The sequence below is a fragment of the Neoarius graeffei genome, chromosome 4 (genome assembly GCF_027579695.1).
Source record: "Neoarius graeffei isolate fNeoGra1 chromosome 4, fNeoGra1.pri, whole genome shotgun sequence".
In the NCBI taxonomy this organism is placed as follows: domain Eukaryota; kingdom Metazoa; phylum Chordata; class Actinopteri; order Siluriformes; family Ariidae; genus Neoarius; species Neoarius graeffei.
In genome coordinates, this window is record NC_083572.1 from 2,824,563 (window position 1) to 2,846,177 (window position 21,615).

A 21,615-nucleotide genomic window follows, 5' to 3' on the forward strand; every position below is an offset into this window, starting at 1 on the left:
CACCTTAAAACTTTGTGAAATGATGAGGCGACAAAACGACCAGTTTTATTAAAAGATCTGTAGGATGATTAACTGAGAAATGCATCAGACAGATGAGACATAGCTTTATTTATTTATTTTCTTTAATAGTACCAGGATTAATGCAGCATTTTTTCCCTTTTCTTTAAAATCAGCATTCATTAAGCAAAACGGTTTTTATGCTTTTTTTCGATGTAAAGAAAGAATTTCAGGTTAAGAAGAAGCTTAGCGATCAATTTGGGTTTTAACTGACTGCTAAACAAAATATTAGCGATCAGATTAAAAACAGATTTCAGCAGTGTAATCCTGGAAACACACTGAACGACTGACCATACAAGGAAGTGAGTCGGCGATTCAGGTTGTCAATGGAGGGCTCTCGGACAGAAAAGTTCCCCATCTCAGCAATGTAGGCCTTTGATTTGCGTTCTTTAATATTCTTTTTATTGGTGCAACAGAAAGCGCTCCAATAATGACTGGGAATGTTAATTCCGTTTGTGTAACTGTCATTATTTCTTGTTATTTGGAAGGACTGATTCCCAGGAACGACCCCGGTCACAATGTACGCCGGGTGATTTTGGTCTAGCCTGCAAACATTTTTCAAGTCTTCAAGCATCTTTTTCTCCACTTGCCTTTCCCACTGCCCGTTGTCGCTTTGGTTTTGTGGTGCTATGTTGGTTAAAGTGAAGGTGGAATCTGCTTGAACCTGATCAGCAGCATAGCTTTTTGGAAACACATGACCTCGAGTATAATTACCACGATCGACATAATCTGAGTCCACAGCCTGCTTCCAGATACCTTTGGGATCTCTCGGGGACTTAATCATCTCTCTGATTTTTTTATATCCAGGGATGTCTTCAAGCTGTTAAGGAGGAGAAATGAAACAGTAGTGAATTACACTGTTCATGATAAATAAAACATAAGAATCTGATTTTACAGAAATGAAACTAGTGGTGTGCTTTTAACTGCTGCATATTTACTTGATATTATCTGTGTACTTAAATGCTCCACATGTTAATAAATCAGTACTGTAACATTTAAACACACCGACTGACCTGAGGTTCAATTTTCCAGTCAGAACGTTGAGTGATCACTTTCTTGATGAACGTATAGGCCGAGTAAACAGGGATCCTCCTCACGGTGTCATACACGGTGGCAAATCTGTATTTATTTTTCAAGCGCTGACAAATCTTCTGATACTGACGTCCAGAGAAGACAGTCGGGACGATGATCTGATTTTGTTTTGCTGGGGTTCGGATGAAGAAGTTAGGACAGGATTGTTGGAAAGAACCCACAACCTCCGTCAGGATCGGTGAGGAGAAAGCGGCGAGCAGGAGCACCAGAGCGAGGAGCTTCATCCTGATACACGGTGGAGGAGTGTGTGAGGAGTGTGAGGGGTGTGTGTGAGGAGTGTGTGTGAGGAGTGTGAGATGATGGGGAGCAGAAATCTACCTGAGGACAAGAGGAACGCAATCAATACTCAAGTTCATCATCTGAATCCATCCATCAATCTGTTAATCATCGCTTTAAACAAAGAAACAAAAAACACATTCACGTTTTTCACACGAAATACATCGCGGATCTGAGTAACCCTCCATCCATTATCTGCAGCTGCTTATCCTGTGCAGGGTCGCAGGCGAGCTGGATCCTATCCCAGCTGACTACGGGCGAAAGGCGGGGTACACCCTGGACAAGTCGCCAGGTCATCACAGGGCTGACACATAGACACAGACAACCATTCACACTCACATTCACACCTACGCTCAATTTAGAGTCACCAGTTAACCTAACCTGCATGTCTTTGGACTGTGGGGGAAACCGGAGCACCCGGAGGAAACCCACGCGGACACGGGGAGAACATGCAAACTCCACACAGAAAGGCCCTCGCTGGCCACGGGGCTCGAACCCGGACCTTCTTGCTGTGAGGTGACAGCGCTAACCACTACACCACCGTGCCGCCAATTTAAAAATTATTCATTTCTTAATGCCTTACATCGTTATTTAAAATAAATGTATAAAACCCCCAAATAAATAAATAAATAAATAAATATTTTCCCCCAATATTTTATGATGAGAGAGAGAGACTTTGACTTTTATATGCTCTTTATTTACAACTGTGATAGTTAAAAGAAAATTATTTACATATTTACAGCATGAAAAAAGATTATATTAAAGGTCACTGATCACCAGTGAAAATTGAGTTTGTTATCGTCCATTATAGAGAACAGTCCTTTGTTTGCACACCAGGTTTTTTTTTCAAAGGTTTCTGTGTTCCTGTTGAGTCTGTGGAATTCGTGCTCTAGTTTTATGCGTGATTCTGTCAGTGCTTTAAAGAAGTTCACAGTGTTCATGTCTTTTCCTCCAGTCTTTAGTCTGTAAGATTTCCAGATCGCTACTTTTGCCTGTCCTGTCAGAAAGTTCACCAGAGTACAGAGCTCTCGGCGTGAGCTGGAATATTTGCATCTGAGGATGAATGTGGATTTTGAGAAGGGTGCTCCAAGCTTACTGATGGTTCTCTCCAGTGTGTTGAAGAGACGGTCCAGCCGGCGGCAGTCACTGAAGCAGTGGAACATGGTGTCTGGTAGTCCACAGAAGTTGCAGAGGGAAGAGCTAGCGAGGTTGCACTTGAACAGAAAGGTGTTCATTGGCATTGCAGCGTGGAGAACTCGCCACTGTAGGTCTCCGGATCGCTTTGGCAGTGGGCTCTTGTATAGCACTCTCCATGAGGGGGACTGAGGTGGAGATATGGGCAGGTGTGTTTGCCATTTTGTGTCTGTTCTGCTTTTCAGCTCTCTGGAAAGTTTGTTTTGTAAAACAGAGATGTATCGTTGTTTTTTGTTGCTGTTGAAAGTAGGATATTTTTGACTGTTTTATATGAGAGCAGTTGCCCTGTGATATCTTCGTCAGGGGCTTCACGGGGGGTTATGTACAGTTCTGGAAAGGACGTCTGTTCCGGACCTCCAGTTATATAGTCGTTTATAGTGATATGGGAAACAGAGTTTTCACCATCTTCATTATGTTACCCACAATCCTCTCTGATCTGCCCTGATCTCCTTGGTCAGTTGGGATGCTGGCAACCACTCTCTCTTTTCCTGGTCAAAGAGGTCTCTTACTTTCGCCTCTCCTGCAGACACAAAGGTGGTGATCTCGCTGTTGGACATGGTCTGTTCAGGGAACCAAGTGTTGTAAAAGAGTGGCTCGTTCAGACCGTAATGGTCTTTCCGATATACTCTAACCTGGCCCCAGACTTTAAAGACAGTCTTGTAAAAGGTTCTGGCTGGCACAGTCTTTGTAGCATTAGTGGACATTAAAAACATTTGCCTGTCGAGTCCCATCCTGCCTGCAAATCTCAGTACTGAGAGTCCAAACCTCACCCACGGTACAGTGTCAGGACTGTACAGCAGTTTCTAGGCTGCTTGTAACCCCATGGCCTTCAATTTGGACTGAAGTTGGATCAGACTCTGCCCGCCCTCACACGCTGGTAAACTCAGTGCACCGGCTGGTAACCAGTGGTGACCGTACCATACAAAGTCCACAAAGCACTTCTGGAGTTGATGTAGTAGCTCTGGAGGTGGATCCAGTACTGTTAGGCGGTGCCATAGCTTTGAAGCAGCCAAGTTGTTTAAGACCAAGACTCTGCCCCTATAAGACAGTCATGATTGAATCCATCTCCATTTGTCCAGCTTTTCCAACACTTTGTTTTCCAGTCCATCCCAGTTCTTCTGCATTTACTCCTCTGTCCCCAGGAAGATTCCCAATATTCGTAGTCCTTCCTTATTCCATGTACACTGCTGTGGTAGTCGAGGTGGACTCTCATCCTGCCATTGTCCTACGAGTAGAGTGTTTGTTTAGTTCCAGTTAATGCGTGCCGATCATGCTTCCTGAAAGACCTTGAGGCGAGAACACAGATGGTTAATGTTGTCATTAGATATTATTATTACAGTCACATCATCGGTGTCTGCTGCGAGTTTAACTGTGGTCATGTCAGACACGTCAGGAGTTAGTACTGAGAAGCCTTGCAGGTTTTCTCGCAGGCGTTTAAGCAGGGGCTTGATGGAGAGTGCGTACAGGAACCCAGGCAGGCTGCAGCCTTGTCGAACACCTCTGAGTATGGGGAAAGTTCGTGTTAACGTTTCATTTATTTTTAGCATGCTGTGCACATCAGTGTAAAGCAGCCTGATCCATGTGATGAAGCGTTATCCAACGCCAAAGGCTTCAAGGGTCTTGAAGAGGTAGCCATGGTCTACTCTGTCAAATGCCTTTTTTTGTCCAATGAGATGAGTCCAACATCTGCTTTATGAATTCTAGTGAGGTGTAAAAGGTCTTGTACTAGGAAAAGTTTGTCGAAGATTGATTGTTCAGGGATGCAATATGATTGGTCCTCATGGATTATTGTGGCCAAAAATGTTTTTAAGAGGTTTGTTAGTGTCTTTGAAAAAAATGTATAGTCAATTCCTAGGAGAGACACAGGTTGCCAGTTCTTTAAGCTCCCGAGGTCGCCTTTTTTGGGAATAAAGGTGATTACGGCTCTCCTAAGGCTCAGGGGTAAGATCTTGGATTCCATGCATTCTTGTATGACCGAGTGGAGGTCTGGGCCGATGAGAGACCAGAAGGTTTTGTAGAACTCAGAGGTCAGACCATCCAGCCCTGGTGACTTGCCGTTTGACAGTTGTTGGGTGGCTGTACTGAATTCCTTGAGTGAGAGTGGTTCTTCAAGTTCACTCCTCTCATGCTCACTCAGCTGTGGTAGTCTGCTGAGGAGTTCCTCAGTGGCATCAGGGTCACATGGCTGGCTGCTGTACAGTTCTTCATAGAACGATAACGCATGTGAGATTATTTTATTTTTGTCGGTGGTTTCTTGTCTGCTGGGTAGTTTTATGTGGCTGATGGAGTGCTTCCCTCTGATTTTTTTCTCCAATGCAAAGAAGAAAGAAGTTGAAGAGTCCGTTTTATTAAACTGTGTTAACCTTGCTCGTACCATTGCACCTTGATCTCTTTCTTCATAGAGGTGTTTCAGGAGAAGTTTGTTGTGTTCCAGCTTTTCTGTGGTTGTTCTTGTTTCCTCTTCTTTGCTTATTGAACTGCTTAGTTTGAGGATTTCTCTTTTAAGAAGGCTGATCTTCCTCTTGATTTCGTTGGTGTTGTTCCTGGTGTATTGTTGGCGAAAAAGCTGGATCTGGATTTTACCAACATCCCACCACTGACTTAATGATGAATACTGTGATTTTCTCTCTCTCCAAGAAACCCAGAAAAGTGTGAAAGCATGAATAAAAAGGTGATCCTGTAGTAAAGTATTGTTAAAGTGCCAGTGATGCTGACGGAACGTGCTCAGTGAGGTTGTGACAATGACAGAGATGTAGTGATGGTCAGAGAGTGGAGTGGGATGGATGTTGTAGAACCTGCCTCTGTTGAAACTCTGAGTGTAAAACCTATCCAGTCTTGCTGTCTGGATCTTTTCAGAGGTGTATTTTAGCCAGGTGTACTGTCTGTCTGTGGGTCGAGTTTCCCTCCACACATCTACTAGGCTGTGGTTCTGTATTACGGTTCTGAGTGTCTCTGCTGAGTGAGGATGAGGTTCATCGTGGTTACGGTCTAAGCTGTGGTTCAATGTGCAGTTGAAATCACCAGCTAGAATAATGATCCTTTCCTGGGGAATGTCTGAGATGGCTTTATTCAGACAACTGAAAAACTGAATACGGTCTGTGCCAACGTTGGGAGCGTAAATGTTGATCAGGGAAAAGGAGAGTTTGTTGAGATCGATATCTACTCTCTGCATCCTCCCGGGTACTATTTCTACGATGTTTACTGGCTGTTCTTGAATATCTGGGGAAAGCAGTATGGCGACCTCGGCGCTCATGTTTGACCCATGACTGAGGAAACCCTGACCTTTCCACTCGGTTAGCCACTCTGTCTGATTGTTAATGTCTGTGTGGGTCTATTGTAAAAAAAAAAAGAAAAAGATGTTTGCTTTTTTTAGTGGTAGAAAGCTGAAAAGACTGAACCTCTTCTCAGTACTGTGACAGCCGTTGATATTAAGAGAGCTGATGTTTAGAGATGCCATAATGATGAGCTTAAAAATATCACTGAGGAATATACGGTGATTCTTTCGCTTCTCTTTAATATAGTGTCTCTTCTTTTTGGACTTGCACTGAATCATTCTTTTTACTTTTGGCATTAGTTTCTTTAAGCGGTATTGTTTGGGTTGGTCGAGTTCTTCCAGGTAGAGGTCTGCGCGGGTCGGATTTTTCAGTCACACTCCCGCCCGCGCCCGCAAAGAATTATGATTTTCAGTCCCGCTCCCGCCCGCACTTGCCATATTTTGTCCCGCCCCCACCCGCAAATCCCGCATGATGCAGACGCTCGCGTTATTTCTCAGGGAAGTTCTTGTCTTGACACAGCGTGATGGTGCCTCGCCCCCTACGTTGAGTGGATTTGAGCATAAATATCTACAGCTCATGTTCATTATTACTAGAGACGCTACATGCTGAATTCAGAAACAAGGTAAATAATAACAAACGTGAACTTCACGTTTGTTTTTATTTACCTTGTTTCTGAATTCAGCATGTAGTATCTCTAATAATAATAAGTGCTATCAAGCGATTAAAATAATTAATCGCGAACTTTTATCACCTGAGAAGCCATTGTAATTCTCTGATTTGTATCAAAAAGTGAATGGGTTTGCTTTGTACCAATGGTGCTTTTTTTTTATTGCAAAGCAGAGTTAGCAAGAGAAGCGAACTTCACTCTTCTTCCACTTCACTCAGTGAAAAGATTTCCTGCTTGAGTTAGTCTACAACTCTAATCAGAGAGAGACAGGTTACACAGGGACGGTAGGCTTGACATGCTTAATTATAATATAAAGTACACTATTATATTAACTTTAAGTTGTTCGTTGATAAACATTGCATTGAATCTGATCTTTACTGTTTCAGCTCACTTAACACATTTCGTACTTTTACACTTTTTCTGCCTGTTGATGCGTCGCGCTGTCCAATCAGAGGCGGCGAAATTTGCATATTACAGGAAGGATTTCTGGGATAGCATTGAGTTTACAGACGCTGTCTTCTTAAAACTGAAAAAAATATTTAAAAAGAGCCAAATGAGCCAGTCTTTTGAACGGCTCTTTTCAAAGAACGGATCACAAAGATGCGGATCCCATCAAAGAGCCATAAATCCCATCTCTACTAGTTTCAAAAGCTTATGAAAAACCTACATCATGTCACAGAGCGTTAATCTCGCGATAAAAAAAATATCGCCTTTAAAATTGAGTCAAGTTAACGCGATAATAACGCGACATTTTTTACAGCACTAATAATAATAATAATTAAAGCCGCAAGCGGCCTTGACGGGCCCTCGCGCCAGCGGCCAAGGGGGGCGGGGGCATGCGTCCCCGCGAAATACCTTCCACAGCTTCTTCGGCAAGAGACATTACTCCCACAATGGCGACAAAGCACAGAATTGGACACATGGCAACAATAGGGTCTCGCACTGCACGGTGCTCGGGCCCTAATAATAATAATAATAATAATAATAATAATCCTTCAAAAACAATAGGGTCTCGCACTGTACGGTGCTCGGGCCCTAATAATAATAATAATAATAATAATAACTAGAAACTATATGCCAAGCAGGCACCTTAATGCGAGAGGCAAAAATCACAACACGTTAGGGGGCGCTATAGAGGCCCTGAGGCCCGCCTGGATCTGGGCTTTTGGTTCTCAGTAGCGGTGGCAGTCTAAGGAAAAGGAGCCAAATTTCGTGCGTTGTCGACCATGGCAAGCGCCCCAATAAGGGTCTTGTAAAGAGTTTGCTTGCCAAGTTTGACAAATCAGAAGCTGCAATATCATTTTTGCCATAACCAGCACCCCCAGGGGCGAAAGTGCACAAAATTTGGCGTATATGTCAGGTGAGCTATGAAGAGTTTGCGTATGAAGTTTGATGACAATTGAGTAAATAGAAGATGAGATATAGATTTTTGAAGAATAAATTTTTTGGTTTTTCCCATGTCAGTAGGTGGCGCTATGCTGTACATGAGCGATTATGAGTTGGAAAAATAAGTGTCTACAACAGCAACGTACTATCACAAGGTAGTGGTGTGAAGGAAAAGCATTATGGAATTATTTACCAAAAACCCGTTTTGGAGCAATTGCGTCGGCCAAAAACAGCGCCCCCCATGGACGAAAATTCCCAAAATGTGGTATACATGACATGGGAGGTAGTAAGAGGGTGGCCGTGAAGTGTGATCAAATTTGAGGAAAGATTGGATTTTTTGCCCAAAAATAGCGCCCCCAGTGGCGAAATATCACGGAAATTGGGTAACATGTCAGAAGCCCAACGAGTGATTTGCGTGTGAAGTATGAGCAGTTTTGAGCAATTAGAAGATTTGTTATGAATTTTTAAGCATGTAAAATTGTGCATTGAAAATTGATTGACGTATAACTTCTGAACGGTTTATCCTACGTGAAACGTATTTAGTAACTTTTGTCAGCCGTGTCTGTAGATGATGTGTATCAATTTTGGTGACATTCCCATGAACGGTCTAGGAGGAGTTGCGCCCTCTTCGTGGCCATGCATTTCGCACAAAAGTGAAATTACCTCACTTCCTGTTGGTCGTGGCTAATGCATTGGCATCACATTTTTGTCCGGCTTAGTGAGATACATATGCGTACCAAATGGCATGCCACTACTACAAACTACATGGCAACCAGGCACCTTAATGCGGGAGGCCAAAATCACAACGACTTAGGGGGCGCTATAGAGGCCCTGAGGCCCGGCCAAGTTTGGGCTTTTGGTTCTGAGTAACGGTGGCAATTCTCGGAACTGGTGCCAAATTTCGTGCGTTTTCGCCCATGGCAAGCGCCCCGAAAATGGCTCAACAGCGGAGAAAAATAAAGAAGAAGAAGAAGAAGAATAGTGAACTCTTACAAGATCAATAGGGCCTTCGCCCATTCGGGCTCGGGCCCTAATAATAATAATAATAATAATAATAATAATAATAATAATAATAAAAGACAGGCGAGCACGTAAATCCAAGTGGAAATTTGGTATATTTGTTCAGCCATACAAAACATTAGGCTAAGCCAGTTTACATTTGTTAAGCATTTCTAACTACCTGATTTATGGCCGTTGTATGTCAGAACCTTTTGGCACTTATCACAGCAAGCAAAGGGCAGCTGAGTTCCATCCGCGTCGTACACGAGTGAGGACGACTTCCAAATGTCCGATTTCAGGACTCTTGACTTTTTAACGGTAAATGCACCTCTTTTTAAACCAGCACTTACTTTTGAAGCACTGTGAGATTCAGTAGAGGAGCTCTGCTCTTCTGCCATGATCGGAGATCTCAAACACGGAAGAGGAAAAGAATCGGAAACGTACAAGAGATATTTATCCTCTCCTGGATCAGAACCAGAATTCTGATGACCAGCTCATCTCAGGTGTGATTGAGGCATCATGTTAGTGGAGGCTGGGTGTGAACGGCGAGTCATTAGAGTGATCAAAGGATTGCCCGTTAGGGTGATCAATGGCAAATTTAAGATGCCATTCCTCACTCAATCTGGCAATCTGACTCTCTCAGCAAATTTAGGCATCTTAAAGTGTTTTTATTAATGGCAAATAAAATATCCAGCACAAATTATATATGATAGACATAAATTAATAATTTATAAATTTTATTTCAAACACGTTTTTAGTTAGCGGGACTGCAGCTTATTACCGCTACCGCCCGCGCCGCATATGTGCACTCCCGCTCCTGCCCGCACGCACATATGTGCACTTCCGGTCCCGCCCGCGCCCGCAATGAGCTTTCAAAATTTGTCCCGCGCCGCACTGCTTTGCGGCGGGTCCCGCGAGAGTGCAGGGCTCTACTTCCAGGGTTGCATGCTGCATGGCTCCGTGACAGGACAGATAGAAACGTGACAAATTTGGGAAGAAAACACTGAGTTGGGGTTTTCTGGCGCCTTTGGTCAAGTCTAGGAATGAATTTATTTGAGATACTGTGTATAATTGAGAGTTGTTACAGGATTTACTCAGAGGTGTCCGTATCTTCATCAGAGCTGCTCTCGATGTCCCTGAGCTAGGTCTCTGTCTTATTGCCACACTGTGAGCTTTCTAAAGCCATCTCAGAGCATGTCCCCTGTGTTCCCTCCTCTGTCTCAGCTTCTACTATAACATCAGGATGAGCTTCTGGAGGAGCAGGCTGTGAGTGCTCTTCAGTCGGAGCTGGTTCAGTCTGAGGCAGTGATGGAGCTGATGGGGGTTCAAAACAATTAGTAAATAATACAAGAAAGAATAGCAAAAAAGTAAGAAAGAGAAATGTAAGCTCTCAGCCAACCTCACCACATCCTCCACCAGCAAACTCCCAGCATGCAGTGCAGAGCGAGAGAGGGAGAGCGAGCAGTGTGTATATGCACGTGTGTGTGTGTTTACTGACCGCAAAAACCCAAATGTCTAAATACGAAATGAATTTTACCCCAGTCAAAAGCAGCACCTTGCAGCCAACTGTCTGCATGCACGATAAACACTCTGCTCACATTTTTTATCAGTACATTTTACTCATCCATTGTGTAAATTAAGAGCAAATAATATATTCCCAAACACAATTGCACTATTTAAAGCAAAAAACATTGCGTTGAATAAACAAATTAGAAAGTACCATTTGCTAATCGATATACCTGACTAAACAAAGTCAAGATGGAGTTCAGCAACTGTTTGTCTTGAAATTGTCTTTTGGTTCTCGTGTTCTCTTTTCTTCAGGTAGATTTCTGCTTTCCATCACCTCCCACACTCCTCACACACTCCTCCATCGTGTATCAAGATGAAGCTCCTCGCTCTGGTGCTCCTGCTCTCTGCTTTCTCCTCGCTGACCCTGACAGAGGTGGTGAAGGCTTTTGACAAGTCTAAGTGTTCTGAGTTCTTCATCCGAAGCCCAAATAAAAGAAGCATGATCATCACCCCAACAGTTTTCAAAGGGTATCAGTATAAGACGATTTGTCAGTGCTGGAAACAGGCATACAGATTTGCAACGCTCTATGACACTGAGCGCAGGATCCCAGTCTACTCAGCCTACAAATACACTGGGTATCAGAAAACCAATCAAAATGAAGAGTGGAAAAATGAGCCCCAGGTGAGTGGAGCATTGTATATACCGTACAAGCCATGTGTGACTGAGAAGCTGCTGAGGTGCTTGACTGCCCTTTAAAAAAAAATCCCAGCAGATCATGATGCTCACAGATGATTCAGCCTTTTTAAATGTGTCACTCAGAATCAGAATGAGTCACTGAGTCGTTCCGTTATTTCATTTCATTTCATTTCATTTCATTTCTTGCTTCACAATTCAGTGTGTTCTGTCCATGAAGTAAACATCAAGGGAAACCTTTATTGTTATAATCCACATTGAAATCACCCATGATAACACATTCTGACCAATTCAAAATGTCAACATTCATGCATGAACTTTCAAATTCTGCAAAAAAGTCACTTTGTTTAGGAGGCCTATAGCACACGATGAAAAGAATTGGTTTGGTCTTTGGTAAACTTAACTCCAACCAGACTGTCTCTAGGCTATCACCAATGTCTTTTCTGTGGTGGAAAGCAATGTCTTTATATACATAGGCACAAACTCCCCCACCTTGGCAATTTCGATCTTTTTTTCACAGTAATGTATCCAGGGATAACACTCTCCGAATCCAGCACCGAATCATCCAGCCATGATTCTGTAATCCCGATGACACTGGGATGAGCTTTGGCAGCTAGCTCACGAAGTTTGTCAACTTTTGGCAGTAGACTACGCACATTCAAGTGGCTTATGTGCTTAACCGTGGTATCCGATCAAATTTTCCCCAAGAAAAAAGTATCTCCTGACATTTTTTCCCTTTCATTCCCTCCTCTTATTTTTTCCACTTTACCCACATTCCTTACATATCTTTATAGTGCTCCCCTTCACTGTTATTGTTTTTTTCCCCCTTTTCCAGTTCAGTCTCTAATCAGTTTATTGAACGGCTCGTTTACTACTATAATTATTTTTATGAAGATTATTTCAGTTTTTCTTTGTACAGGAGATCATATATCAGACGCTGTCTGGGAAATAAGCCATTGACTGGGACATATGACCAACCCTGATTTAAGAGTACTTATCAATCTACTCGCACTCCATTTAAACTAAAATCACATCATTAAAACAGACAATCTAACCCATTTTGTCAATTTGTGCAAGTGATGATCTACATTGTCAGTTGTGCTTAGTCTTCAGTAAAAGAAAATAACTCCTGACCAAACTAGAACAATAACATCTCTCTTTTTATTTGCATCCCTCACTGCCATTTCTGCCTAAGGCTACGGTCCTTCTTTCATTTAGGCTCCTGAGGCTCGTTTACTCCGTTCGTTTTACTTTTTGAATTTGAGCCGTTGAGCTTGAGCTCTCACATTCAATATCAAAGACTTTGGCTTTGATCCAGTCCAGGACATTTCCACTGAAAATCTGACCCAGTCACAGTGTTCATTCCAGACATCAATGTCAGATTTTCAACAAAAACAGACAAGACGATGACACAGATTTTTTTTGTTATTTTTTTCTTTCACTCTTGCAAACCATCATAAAATGCTATGGGGGTCCACGCAAACAGCACTGTGCGCACACCTGTATCAATGATCACACACGATCAATACTCACAGATGAAATGTCCGTCCACAACCTCTGACTTGATGGTTTGTACAGTTCACTGCTGAACATGCAGCCATTGTGCTTGTATTTTTTCTCACCAACTCCAGAAATAACTTCTCTGGTTTTGTGTAGCTTCCAGTAGTCTAAATGACTGTTCTGCTTCACGATGGGAGTGGTAATATGGTGGACAGATGGCTTCACTCTGATGAGCCTATGAGCTCTCCGGATTTTTAGGTAGAGTTCAGTGGTGAAAACTCACTAACACGTCCTTGATGGGAATCAGAAACACTAAAACGTGCAGCACAGGAAGGTTTTAGCTTTCAAAGAGAGTTTGTGAAAAAGGTTTCCCTTGATGTTGACTTCATGGACAGAACATACTGAATTGTGAAGCAGGAAATGAAATGAAATGAAATGAAATAACAGAACGACTCAGTGACTCATTCTGATTCTGAGTGACACATTTAAAAAGGCTGAATCATTTGTGAGCATCATGATCAGTTTTTTTTTTTTTAAAGGGCAGTCAAGCACCTCAGCAGCTTCTCAGTCACACATGGCTTGTATAGACAATGCTCCACTCACCTGGGGCTCATTTTTCCACTCTTTGTTTCAGACGGTTTTCTGATACCCAGTGTATTTGTAGGCTGAGTAGACTGGGATCCTGTGCTCAGTGTCATAGAGTGTTGCAAATCTGTATGCCTGTTTCCAGCGCTGACAAATCTTCTTATACTGATACCCTTTGAAAACTGTTGGGGTGATGATCGTGCTTCTTTTATTTGGGCTTCGGATGAAGAACTTGGAACATTGTCCAAAATTGCTCACCACCTCCATCAGGGTCAGTGAGGAGAAAGTGGAAAGCAGGAGCACCAGAGCAAGGAGCTTCATCCTGATACACAGTGGAGGAGCGTGTGAGGAGCATTTGTGGTGTTTGAGGTGATGGAAAGCAGAAATCTACCTGGAGAAAGGAGAACTCAAGAACCATTGAATACATAAAATACAACCCCGATTCCAAAAAAGTTGGGACAAAGTACAAATTGTAAATAAAAACGGAATGCAATAATTTACAAATCTCAAAAACTGATATTGTATTCACAATAGAACATAGACAACATATCAAATGTCGAAAGTGAGACATTTTGAAATTTCATGCAAAATATTGGCTCATTTGAAATTTCATGACAGCAACACATCTCAAAAAAGTTGGGACAGGGGCAATAAGAGGCTGGAAAAGTTAAAGGGACAAAAAAGGAACAGCTGGAGGACCAAATTGCAACTCATTAGGTCAATTGGCAATAGGTCATTAACATGACTGGGTATAAAAAGAGCATCTTGGAGTGGCAGCGGCTCTCAGAAGTAAAGATGGGAAGAGGATCACCAATCCCCCTAATTCTGCGCCGACAAATAGTGGAGCAATATCAGAAAGGAGTTCGACAGTGTAAAATTGCAAAGAGTTTGAACACATCATCATCTACAGTGCATAATATCATCAAAAGATTCAGAGAATCTGGAAGAATCTCTGTGCGTAAGGGTCAAGGCCGGAAAACCATACCGGGTGCCCGTGATCTTCGGGCCCTTAGACGGCACTGCATCACATACAGGCATGCTTCTGTATTGGAAATCACAAAATGGGCTCAGGAATATTTCCAGAGAACATTATCTGTGAACACAATTCACCGTGCCATCCGCCGTTGCCAGCTAAAACTCTATAGTTCAAAGAAGAAGCCGTATCTAAACACGATCCAGAAGCGCAGACATCTTCTCTGGGCCAAGGCTCATTTAAAATGGACTGTGGCAAAGTGGAAAACTGTTCTGTGGTCAGACGAATCAAAATTTGAAGTTCTTTATAGAAATCAGGGACGCCGTGTCATTCAGACTAAAGAGGAGAAGGACGACCCGAGTTGTTATCAGCACTCAGTTCAGAAGCCTGCATCTCTGATGGTATGGGGTTGCATTAGTGCGTGTGGCATGGGCAACTTACACATCTGAAAAGACCCCATCAATGCTGAAAGGTATATCCAGGTTCTAGAGCAACATATGCTCCCATCCAGACGACGTCTCTTTCAGGGAAGACCTTGCATTTTCCAACATGACAATGCCAAACCACATACTGCATCAATTACAGCATCATGGCTGCGTAGAAGAAGGGTCCGGGTACTGAACTGGCCAGCCTGCAGTCCAGATCTTTCACCCATAGAAAACATTTGGTGCATCATAAAACGGAAGATACGACAAAAAAGACCTAAGGCAGTTGAGCAACTAGAATCCTACATTAGACAAGAATGGGTTAACATTCCTATCCCTAAACTTGAGCAACTTGTCTCCTCAGTCCCCAGACGTTTACAGACTGTTGTAAAGAGAAAAGGGGATGTCTCACAGTGGGAAACATGGCCTTGTCCCAACTTTTTTGAGATGTGTTGTTGTCATGAAATTTAAAATCACCTAATTTTTCTTTTTAAATGATACATTTTCTCAGTTTAAACAATTGATATGTCATCTATGTTCTATTCTGAATAAAATATGGAATTTTGAAACTTCCACATCATTGCATTCCGTTTTTATTTACAATTTGTACTTTGTCCCAACTTTTTTGGAATCGGGGTTGTACATTGTAACTTAAGTACAAGATGGTGGCGCGCACACATGCAGCGGCTCCTCTCTGTCCCGACAGAATGGTGTTTTCGTGTTTTTTGTGTTTTAAAACAGTGTGTATCTGTTCGTCTTTGTCGCGTACATTAGTCTCAAGGTGCACATACTCCCATGAGTTTCTGCTCGACATCCGCAGAAATATATTCACGGATATAAATCCAGCAGACGCGGAAGTGCTATGCGGCTACGGTTTGCTCCGGAGGCCTGCTCAAGCACCGATCCCCACTCCTGCATCCAGCCCGCAGTGGAAGCGCCACAGGTGGAACATGTGGAAGCAGAAGAGAGGCAAGCGCGGAGGTATCCGAGCTAGGCTAGTGGCTAGCCCTCACCGGCCGGCTGTCCCTACCATCACTCTGGCCAATGTACGCTCGCTGGACAACAAGCTGGATTATGTCCGCCTGCTCCGCTCATCTTTTAAGTCTGTGAGTAAGTGCTGTGTCCTTGTGTTTGTGGAAACATGGCTTAATGACAGCGTCCCGGACTGTGCCATTCAGCTAGCCCGGCTAACATGCTACCGGTCAGACAGAGCGCTAGTCGAGGGGGGGAAGACTCGCGGCGGAGGACTCTCTGTTTACATCAGTGATGCCTGGTGCCGTGATGCTGTTGTGGTCTGCAAACACTGCTCACCTCTGGTGGAGTTTATGATTATTAAGTGCCAGCCATTCTACCTGCCGAGGGAATTTACAGCCATATTGCTGGTAGCATTATACATCCCTCCCGGCTCCAATAACAATAGGAGTGAAGCACTGAATGAACTCTATCAGCACATCAGTGAGCAGCAGACAGCCCACCCAGATGCTTTCCTCATCCTGGCTGGGGATTTCAACCATGCAAACCCCAAAAGCGTGTTTCCAAAACTCTATGGACATATCAACTTTCCCACACGTGGAAACAATACTCTGGACAATGTTTACACCATGCATAAAGATGCCTACAAAGCTCTACTCCTTTCCCACCTTGGGGCCTCAGATCACTCCACTGTTATGCTAATGCCAGCATACAGGCCGCTGGTTAAAGTTACCAAACCAGCTACAAAACAGATGTGTGTGGCCAGAGGGGTCCTCAGAGGCACTCCAGGACTGTTTTTCCACCACTGACTGGAGCATGTTCAGACAGGCGGCCACCTACAGCAACATCACAGACCTCCAGGAGTACACGGAGACTGTCACTGCCTACATGAGGAAGTGCATGGACGACGTTACGGTCACCAGAACCATCTCCATTCGGGCCAATCAGAAGCCATGGCTGACAGGGGAAGTCCATAGGCTCCTGTGGGCTCGGAACGCCGCCTTCAGAGCTGGGGACGCGGTGGGCCTGAGGACAGCTAGGGCCAATCTGTCACGAGGCATCAGGGTGGCCAAGAGACAGTATTCCAGGCACATTGCTGACCATTTCAACGACAGCAGAGACACCAGGAACCTGTGGCGGGGGATTCAGACCATCACAGACTACAAGCCCTTGCCAGGTGTTGGCGACCAGGGGTTGACGCTGTCCCCAGACAGCGTGAGGAGAGCTCTCAGGACGACAAATGCATGAAAAGCCCCGGGTCCTGATAACATTCCTGGTCGTGTCCTGAGAGACTGTGCCGAGGAGCTCACAGATGTCTTTACAGACATCTTCAACATCTCGCTAAGCCAGGCTGTTGTCCCCACGTGCCTCAAAACCACCACCGTCATCCTGGTCCCGAAGAAGCCGTCTCCCTCCAGCTTCAATGACTACCGCCCTGTCGCACTCACTCCCATCCTCATGAAGTGCTTCAAACGGCTAGTCATGAGGCATATCAAGTCTGCCCTCCCCCCCGCCCTGGACCCTTTCCAGTTTGCATATCAGTCCAACCGTTCGACCAATGACGCCATCTCCACTGCCCTCCACTCAGCCCTCACCCACCTGGAGACAAAAGACTCGTATGTCAGAATGCTGTTCATAGACTTTAGCTCAGCATTCAACACAATCATTCCTCAGCAGCTCATTCATAAACTGGACCAGCTGGGACTCAACACCTCCCTGTGCAACCGGCTGCTGGACTTCCTGACGGGGAGACCACAGACTGTACGGGTCGGCAGCAACTCCTCCAGCACCATCACACTGAACACGGGGGCCCCCCAAGGATGTGTGCTAAGCCCCCTCCTCTTCACTGTGCTGACCCACGACTGCACACCAACATCCAGCTCAAATCTCTTCATTAAGTTTGCGGATGACACAACTGTGGTGAGTCTCATCAACAATGACGATGAGACAATCTACAGGAGTGAGGTGAGCCGCTTGGCCATGTGGTGCAAGGACAACAATCTCCGTCTGAACGTGGAGAAGACGAAGGAGATTGTTGTGGACTTCAGGAGAGAGCACACCCAGCATGCTCCACTATCTATCGACGGTGCTGCAGTGGAGAGGGTGAGCAGCACCAAGTTTCTGGGTGTGCACATCTCTGAAGACCTGTCCTGGAGCAACAACACCGCATCACTGGCCAAAAAAGCCCAACAGCGTCTGTACTTCCTCCGCAAACTGAGGAGAGCAAGAGCCCCGGCCCCCATCATGCACACTTTCTACAGAGGCACCATCGAGAACATCCTGACCAGCTGCAACACCGTGTGGTACGGCGCCTGCACCGTGTCCTGCTGCAAGTCTCTGCAGCGCATCCTGAGAGCAGCTGAGAGGATCATTGGTGTCTCTCTCCCTTCTCTAATGGATATTTATAACTCCCGCCTCACCCGCAAAGCCATCAGGATTGCAGGTGACCCCACCCACCCATCTCACAGCCTCTTCAGCCTGCTGCCGTCGGGGAGGAGACTGCGGAGTCTCCGGGCCAAAACCAGCAGGCTCAAGAACAGTTTCTTTCACCAGGCGGTCAGGAGGCTCAACTCCCTCCCTGTTCTGCCCCTCCTCCCCCCTCTGCCCCCTGCCACAGATTCTGCTCGCACACCCCCCTGCCCCCCCTTCAGTATCTGACATGTCATCCTCACAGTTTCCCCCCCAACACACACACACACACACACACACACACACACACACACACACACACACCTCATCGTTCATTAACACACTGAACTCAGGGACCGCACATCTCACTTTACCTCGCTCATTTGCACTATTCCGCACTACCTCACCTTAACAGCTGCTAGTTTGTTTATTCTGCTTATTTCATGTTTACCTGCTATACCTCAAGTGCCCTTGTCTGTTTTGTTTATTTGAACCAGAGTGTGTGTGTGTGTGTGTGTGTGTGTGTATGTCTATATGAGTGTTTAGTCTACGTCTAGTTCATATCTAGAGTGTTTATACTGTTTATATTGTCTGTTTGAGTGTTTAGTCTTTGTGTAGTTCTTATCTAGTGTTTATACTGTTTATATTGTCTGAGTGTTTAGTCTATGTCTTGTTCTCATCTAGTGTTTATACTGTTTATTTATACTGTTTATATTGTTTGTCTGAGTGTTTAGTCTATGTCTAGTTTCTATCTAGAGTGTTTATACTGTTTATATTGTTTGTTTTTTTTCAATTATTCTATTTTTATTTTTTATTTATTGCATTGCCTGTTTGCACCGTGGGTCAGAGAGGACTGAAATTTGTCGAGCATGTATAGCATATTTGACAATAAAGTTGACTTGACTTGACTTGATTTAAATTAAGGAGAGACCTGCTCTTATCAGTAGACCGACAGAAAGATCAGGTTTATGGGTGTAGACTCTTCATTTGACCAATTAGCATGAAATCCTTTGTCTACCTGTAACCAGTCATGAAACACTAGCCCTGTGCAGGGAACTGTTTAATGGCATCTAACACCTTGTTCTCTGAAGCTCTTCTCCCCAGCCGCGGTGATCATAAACATATTACTCTGGAATCAACTGTGTCTCTGTGAGTTTAACTGTTGTTGTTGTTGTTGTTGTTTTCTTCAGAAGGTAATATTTTCCACCACAACCACATCCTTCACACTTCCTGAAGTCACTAGCAGAGGTACATTAAGATCAGACCTATGGATGTACTTTTGCTCTTTGTAATGGGAAGTCAAAAATACACTGGTAAATCAAAATGAATAAATATTACTATTATTTAAAAACAAATCAAACTAAATTTCAAAAGAGACTGAAATAAGAATACTTCCTCATCAAAAACCAGGGCAAATGTGTGTGCAAATATTTCTCATATGTCAAGAGACTATTGTGGTAATGAAGGGGTTTAACATTATGGAGCATCATGAAAAATCATGGGCAATGCAAAAATATTCGGATTTAAAAAGCACTGTAATTCCTACACCCTTCACCTGATGTAAATACTCTTACATTAAAGCCGAATGTCTGAATATTGAGCTCATATTCATTTAACTTCAACCCAAATATACAGTATTTTATTAGACATATTTATGGAGCTGACTGGATGTGTATATTTTACTGATCAGTTCCCTGATATTGTGTTGTCGTCTAATCTGCCCTCCTTTGAAAAAACCATGGACACTCCTGTATTAGACGACTGAAAATGATTTAAAAACTTGACTCGACTTTCATGCTGTTGTATTGTATTGGTTTACAAAAACGACATGGGAAACTCCTCCATAAAACAAAGTCAATGTTCCTGTGTTTTATAAAAATGTTCCTTCTGACACACAGGACTCTTGAATGTTAGGCTAATACAGACTGAAAGAGAGATGATGCACGAGTGGACCACACCCACTGATTTAATTGGACAGATCATGCATGATTTATTTATTTAACATATTTACTCTTCAGATCTTGAAAGTAATTCATGCCCAGTATAAAAATGAATAAAACCAACCTGTTTCTCACCAGAAGCTGCTGGAACTTGATGTTGAAGTTCAGAAGGAGATGTGAGATGATTGCAGGAAGAGATCTTAGTCGAGTGGTCTTTATCTGTAGAAGGTCATGTACACCAGTCGCGTAGTGTTGTGGTCGAGAGGGGAGTGTAAAGAATAGTTCTGGTTAAAACCACTTGGGGCAGTTCTGTTAGAGGAAATAATCAGCTTCATGGTGGTAAGAGTAATTCCACTTCACTTCGTCTGCATCACACCACCCTGTTGTGGATTATTTTCCTGAAATTGCACACAGTGTTGCATTTTATTCCATACTTCTTGCAGTCATGTTCATTAAGGGAAACTTAAGACAAGACTCAACAATAGTGGGGAGAAAAAAGAATGAAGCAAGCCATCATATCAACCTGGAATAAACTGTTGCTACTATAAGTTCACTGCTGCCTAGATGATGAAGTACTCTGTCTTGATCCAAGTGACGTCAGGAGGATCCTGCTCAGAGTCAACCCACGGAAAGCTTGTGCAGACCAACTAACGCATGTCCTCACAGACATTCACAACACCTTCCTGAGCCAAGCCATTGTACCCCCGTGCTTCAAGGCCACCACCATCATACCCCTGCCAAAGAAGACAAATGTTTAAACTGAGAAAATGTATCATTTAAAGAGAAAAATTAGGTGATTTTAAATTTCATGACAACAACACATCTCAAAAAAGTTGGGACAAGGCCATGTTTACCACTGTGATACACCAGCATCAACCCTCAATGTCTACCGCCCTATAGCACTCACTTCCATCAGAATGAAATACTTAAAGAAGCTGGTCAAGGACCACATAACATCAAGACTCCCTGAAATACTTGATCCACTTCAGTTTGCATACTACTGCCCTAACCGTTCCACTGATGACACCATACTGGCAGCACTGCACCTGACCCTGGACCATCTGGAGAATAAGAACTGTTATTAAATGTTAATAAGAACTGGGGGAAGTTATTCACAACACCTTCCTGAGCCAAGCCATCATACCCCTGTGCTTCAAGGCCACCACCATCATACCACTGCCGAAGAAGACACCAGCATCAAACCTTAATGCAACACCTTTTGCAACAACTTTTGCTTCTTGGCCTTTTGGTTAAGATCAAGTGCAGTATCTGTTTTTATCAGTTTAATTAGGGCGGCACGGTGGTGTAGTGGTTAACACGGTCGTTTCACAGCAGGAAGGTTCTGGGTTCGAGCCCCGTGGCCGGCGAGTGCCTTTCTGTGTGGAGTTTGCATGTTCTCCCCGTGTCTGCGTGGGTTTCCTCCGGGTGCTCCGATTTCCCCCACAGTCCAAAGACATGCAGTTAGGTTAATGTGGGGTGGCCTTGGGCTGAGGCGTCCTTGAGCGAGGCACATGACCCCTGACTGTTCCCCAGGCGCTCTAGTGGCTGCCCTCTGCTCTGGGTGTGTGTGCGTGTGTTTACTGCTTCAGATGGGTTAAATGCAGAGGATGAATTTCACTGTGCTTGAAGTGTGCATGTGACAAATAAATAAAGGTTTCTTCT

General features: G+C 43.9%; 1 protein-coding gene and 1 pseudogene across 1 annotated transcript; one reads left to right on the top strand and one right to left on the bottom strand.

Annotated features, from left to right (window-relative positions):
• Positions 1-47: 47 nt before the first annotated feature.
• On the bottom strand, positions 48-20,175 carry LOC132884255 (endonuclease domain-containing 1 protein-like). The gene is made up of 3 exons (XM_060918072.1): positions 20,089-20,175; positions 1,071-1,463; positions 48-877 (listed from the first exon to the last, which is right to left on the bottom strand). The coding sequence occupies exons 2-3, from the start codon at positions 1,371-1,373 to the stop codon at positions 311-313; spliced, it is 870 nt and encodes a 289-aa protein (XP_060774055.1). The 5' UTR covers positions 1,374-1,463; positions 20,089-20,175; the 3' UTR covers positions 48-310.
• Positions 20,176-21,183: 1,008 nt separating this feature from the next.
• Positions 21,184-21,297, top strand: LOC132885570 (U2 spliceosomal RNA; annotated as a pseudogene).
• Positions 21,298-21,615: the final 318 nt, after the last annotated feature.

Excerpts from the sequence above, each read along its gene's own strand:
- LOC132884255 (XM_060918072.1), bottom strand. The coding sequence starts at position 1,373 with ATGAAGCTCCTCGCTCTGGTGCTCCTGCTCGCCGCTTTCTCCTCACCG. Across the intron at positions 878-1,070 it reads ACTGGAAAATTGAACCTCAG|CTTGAAGACATCCCTGGATA; the intron begins GTCAGTCGGTGT and ends CCTCCTTAACAG.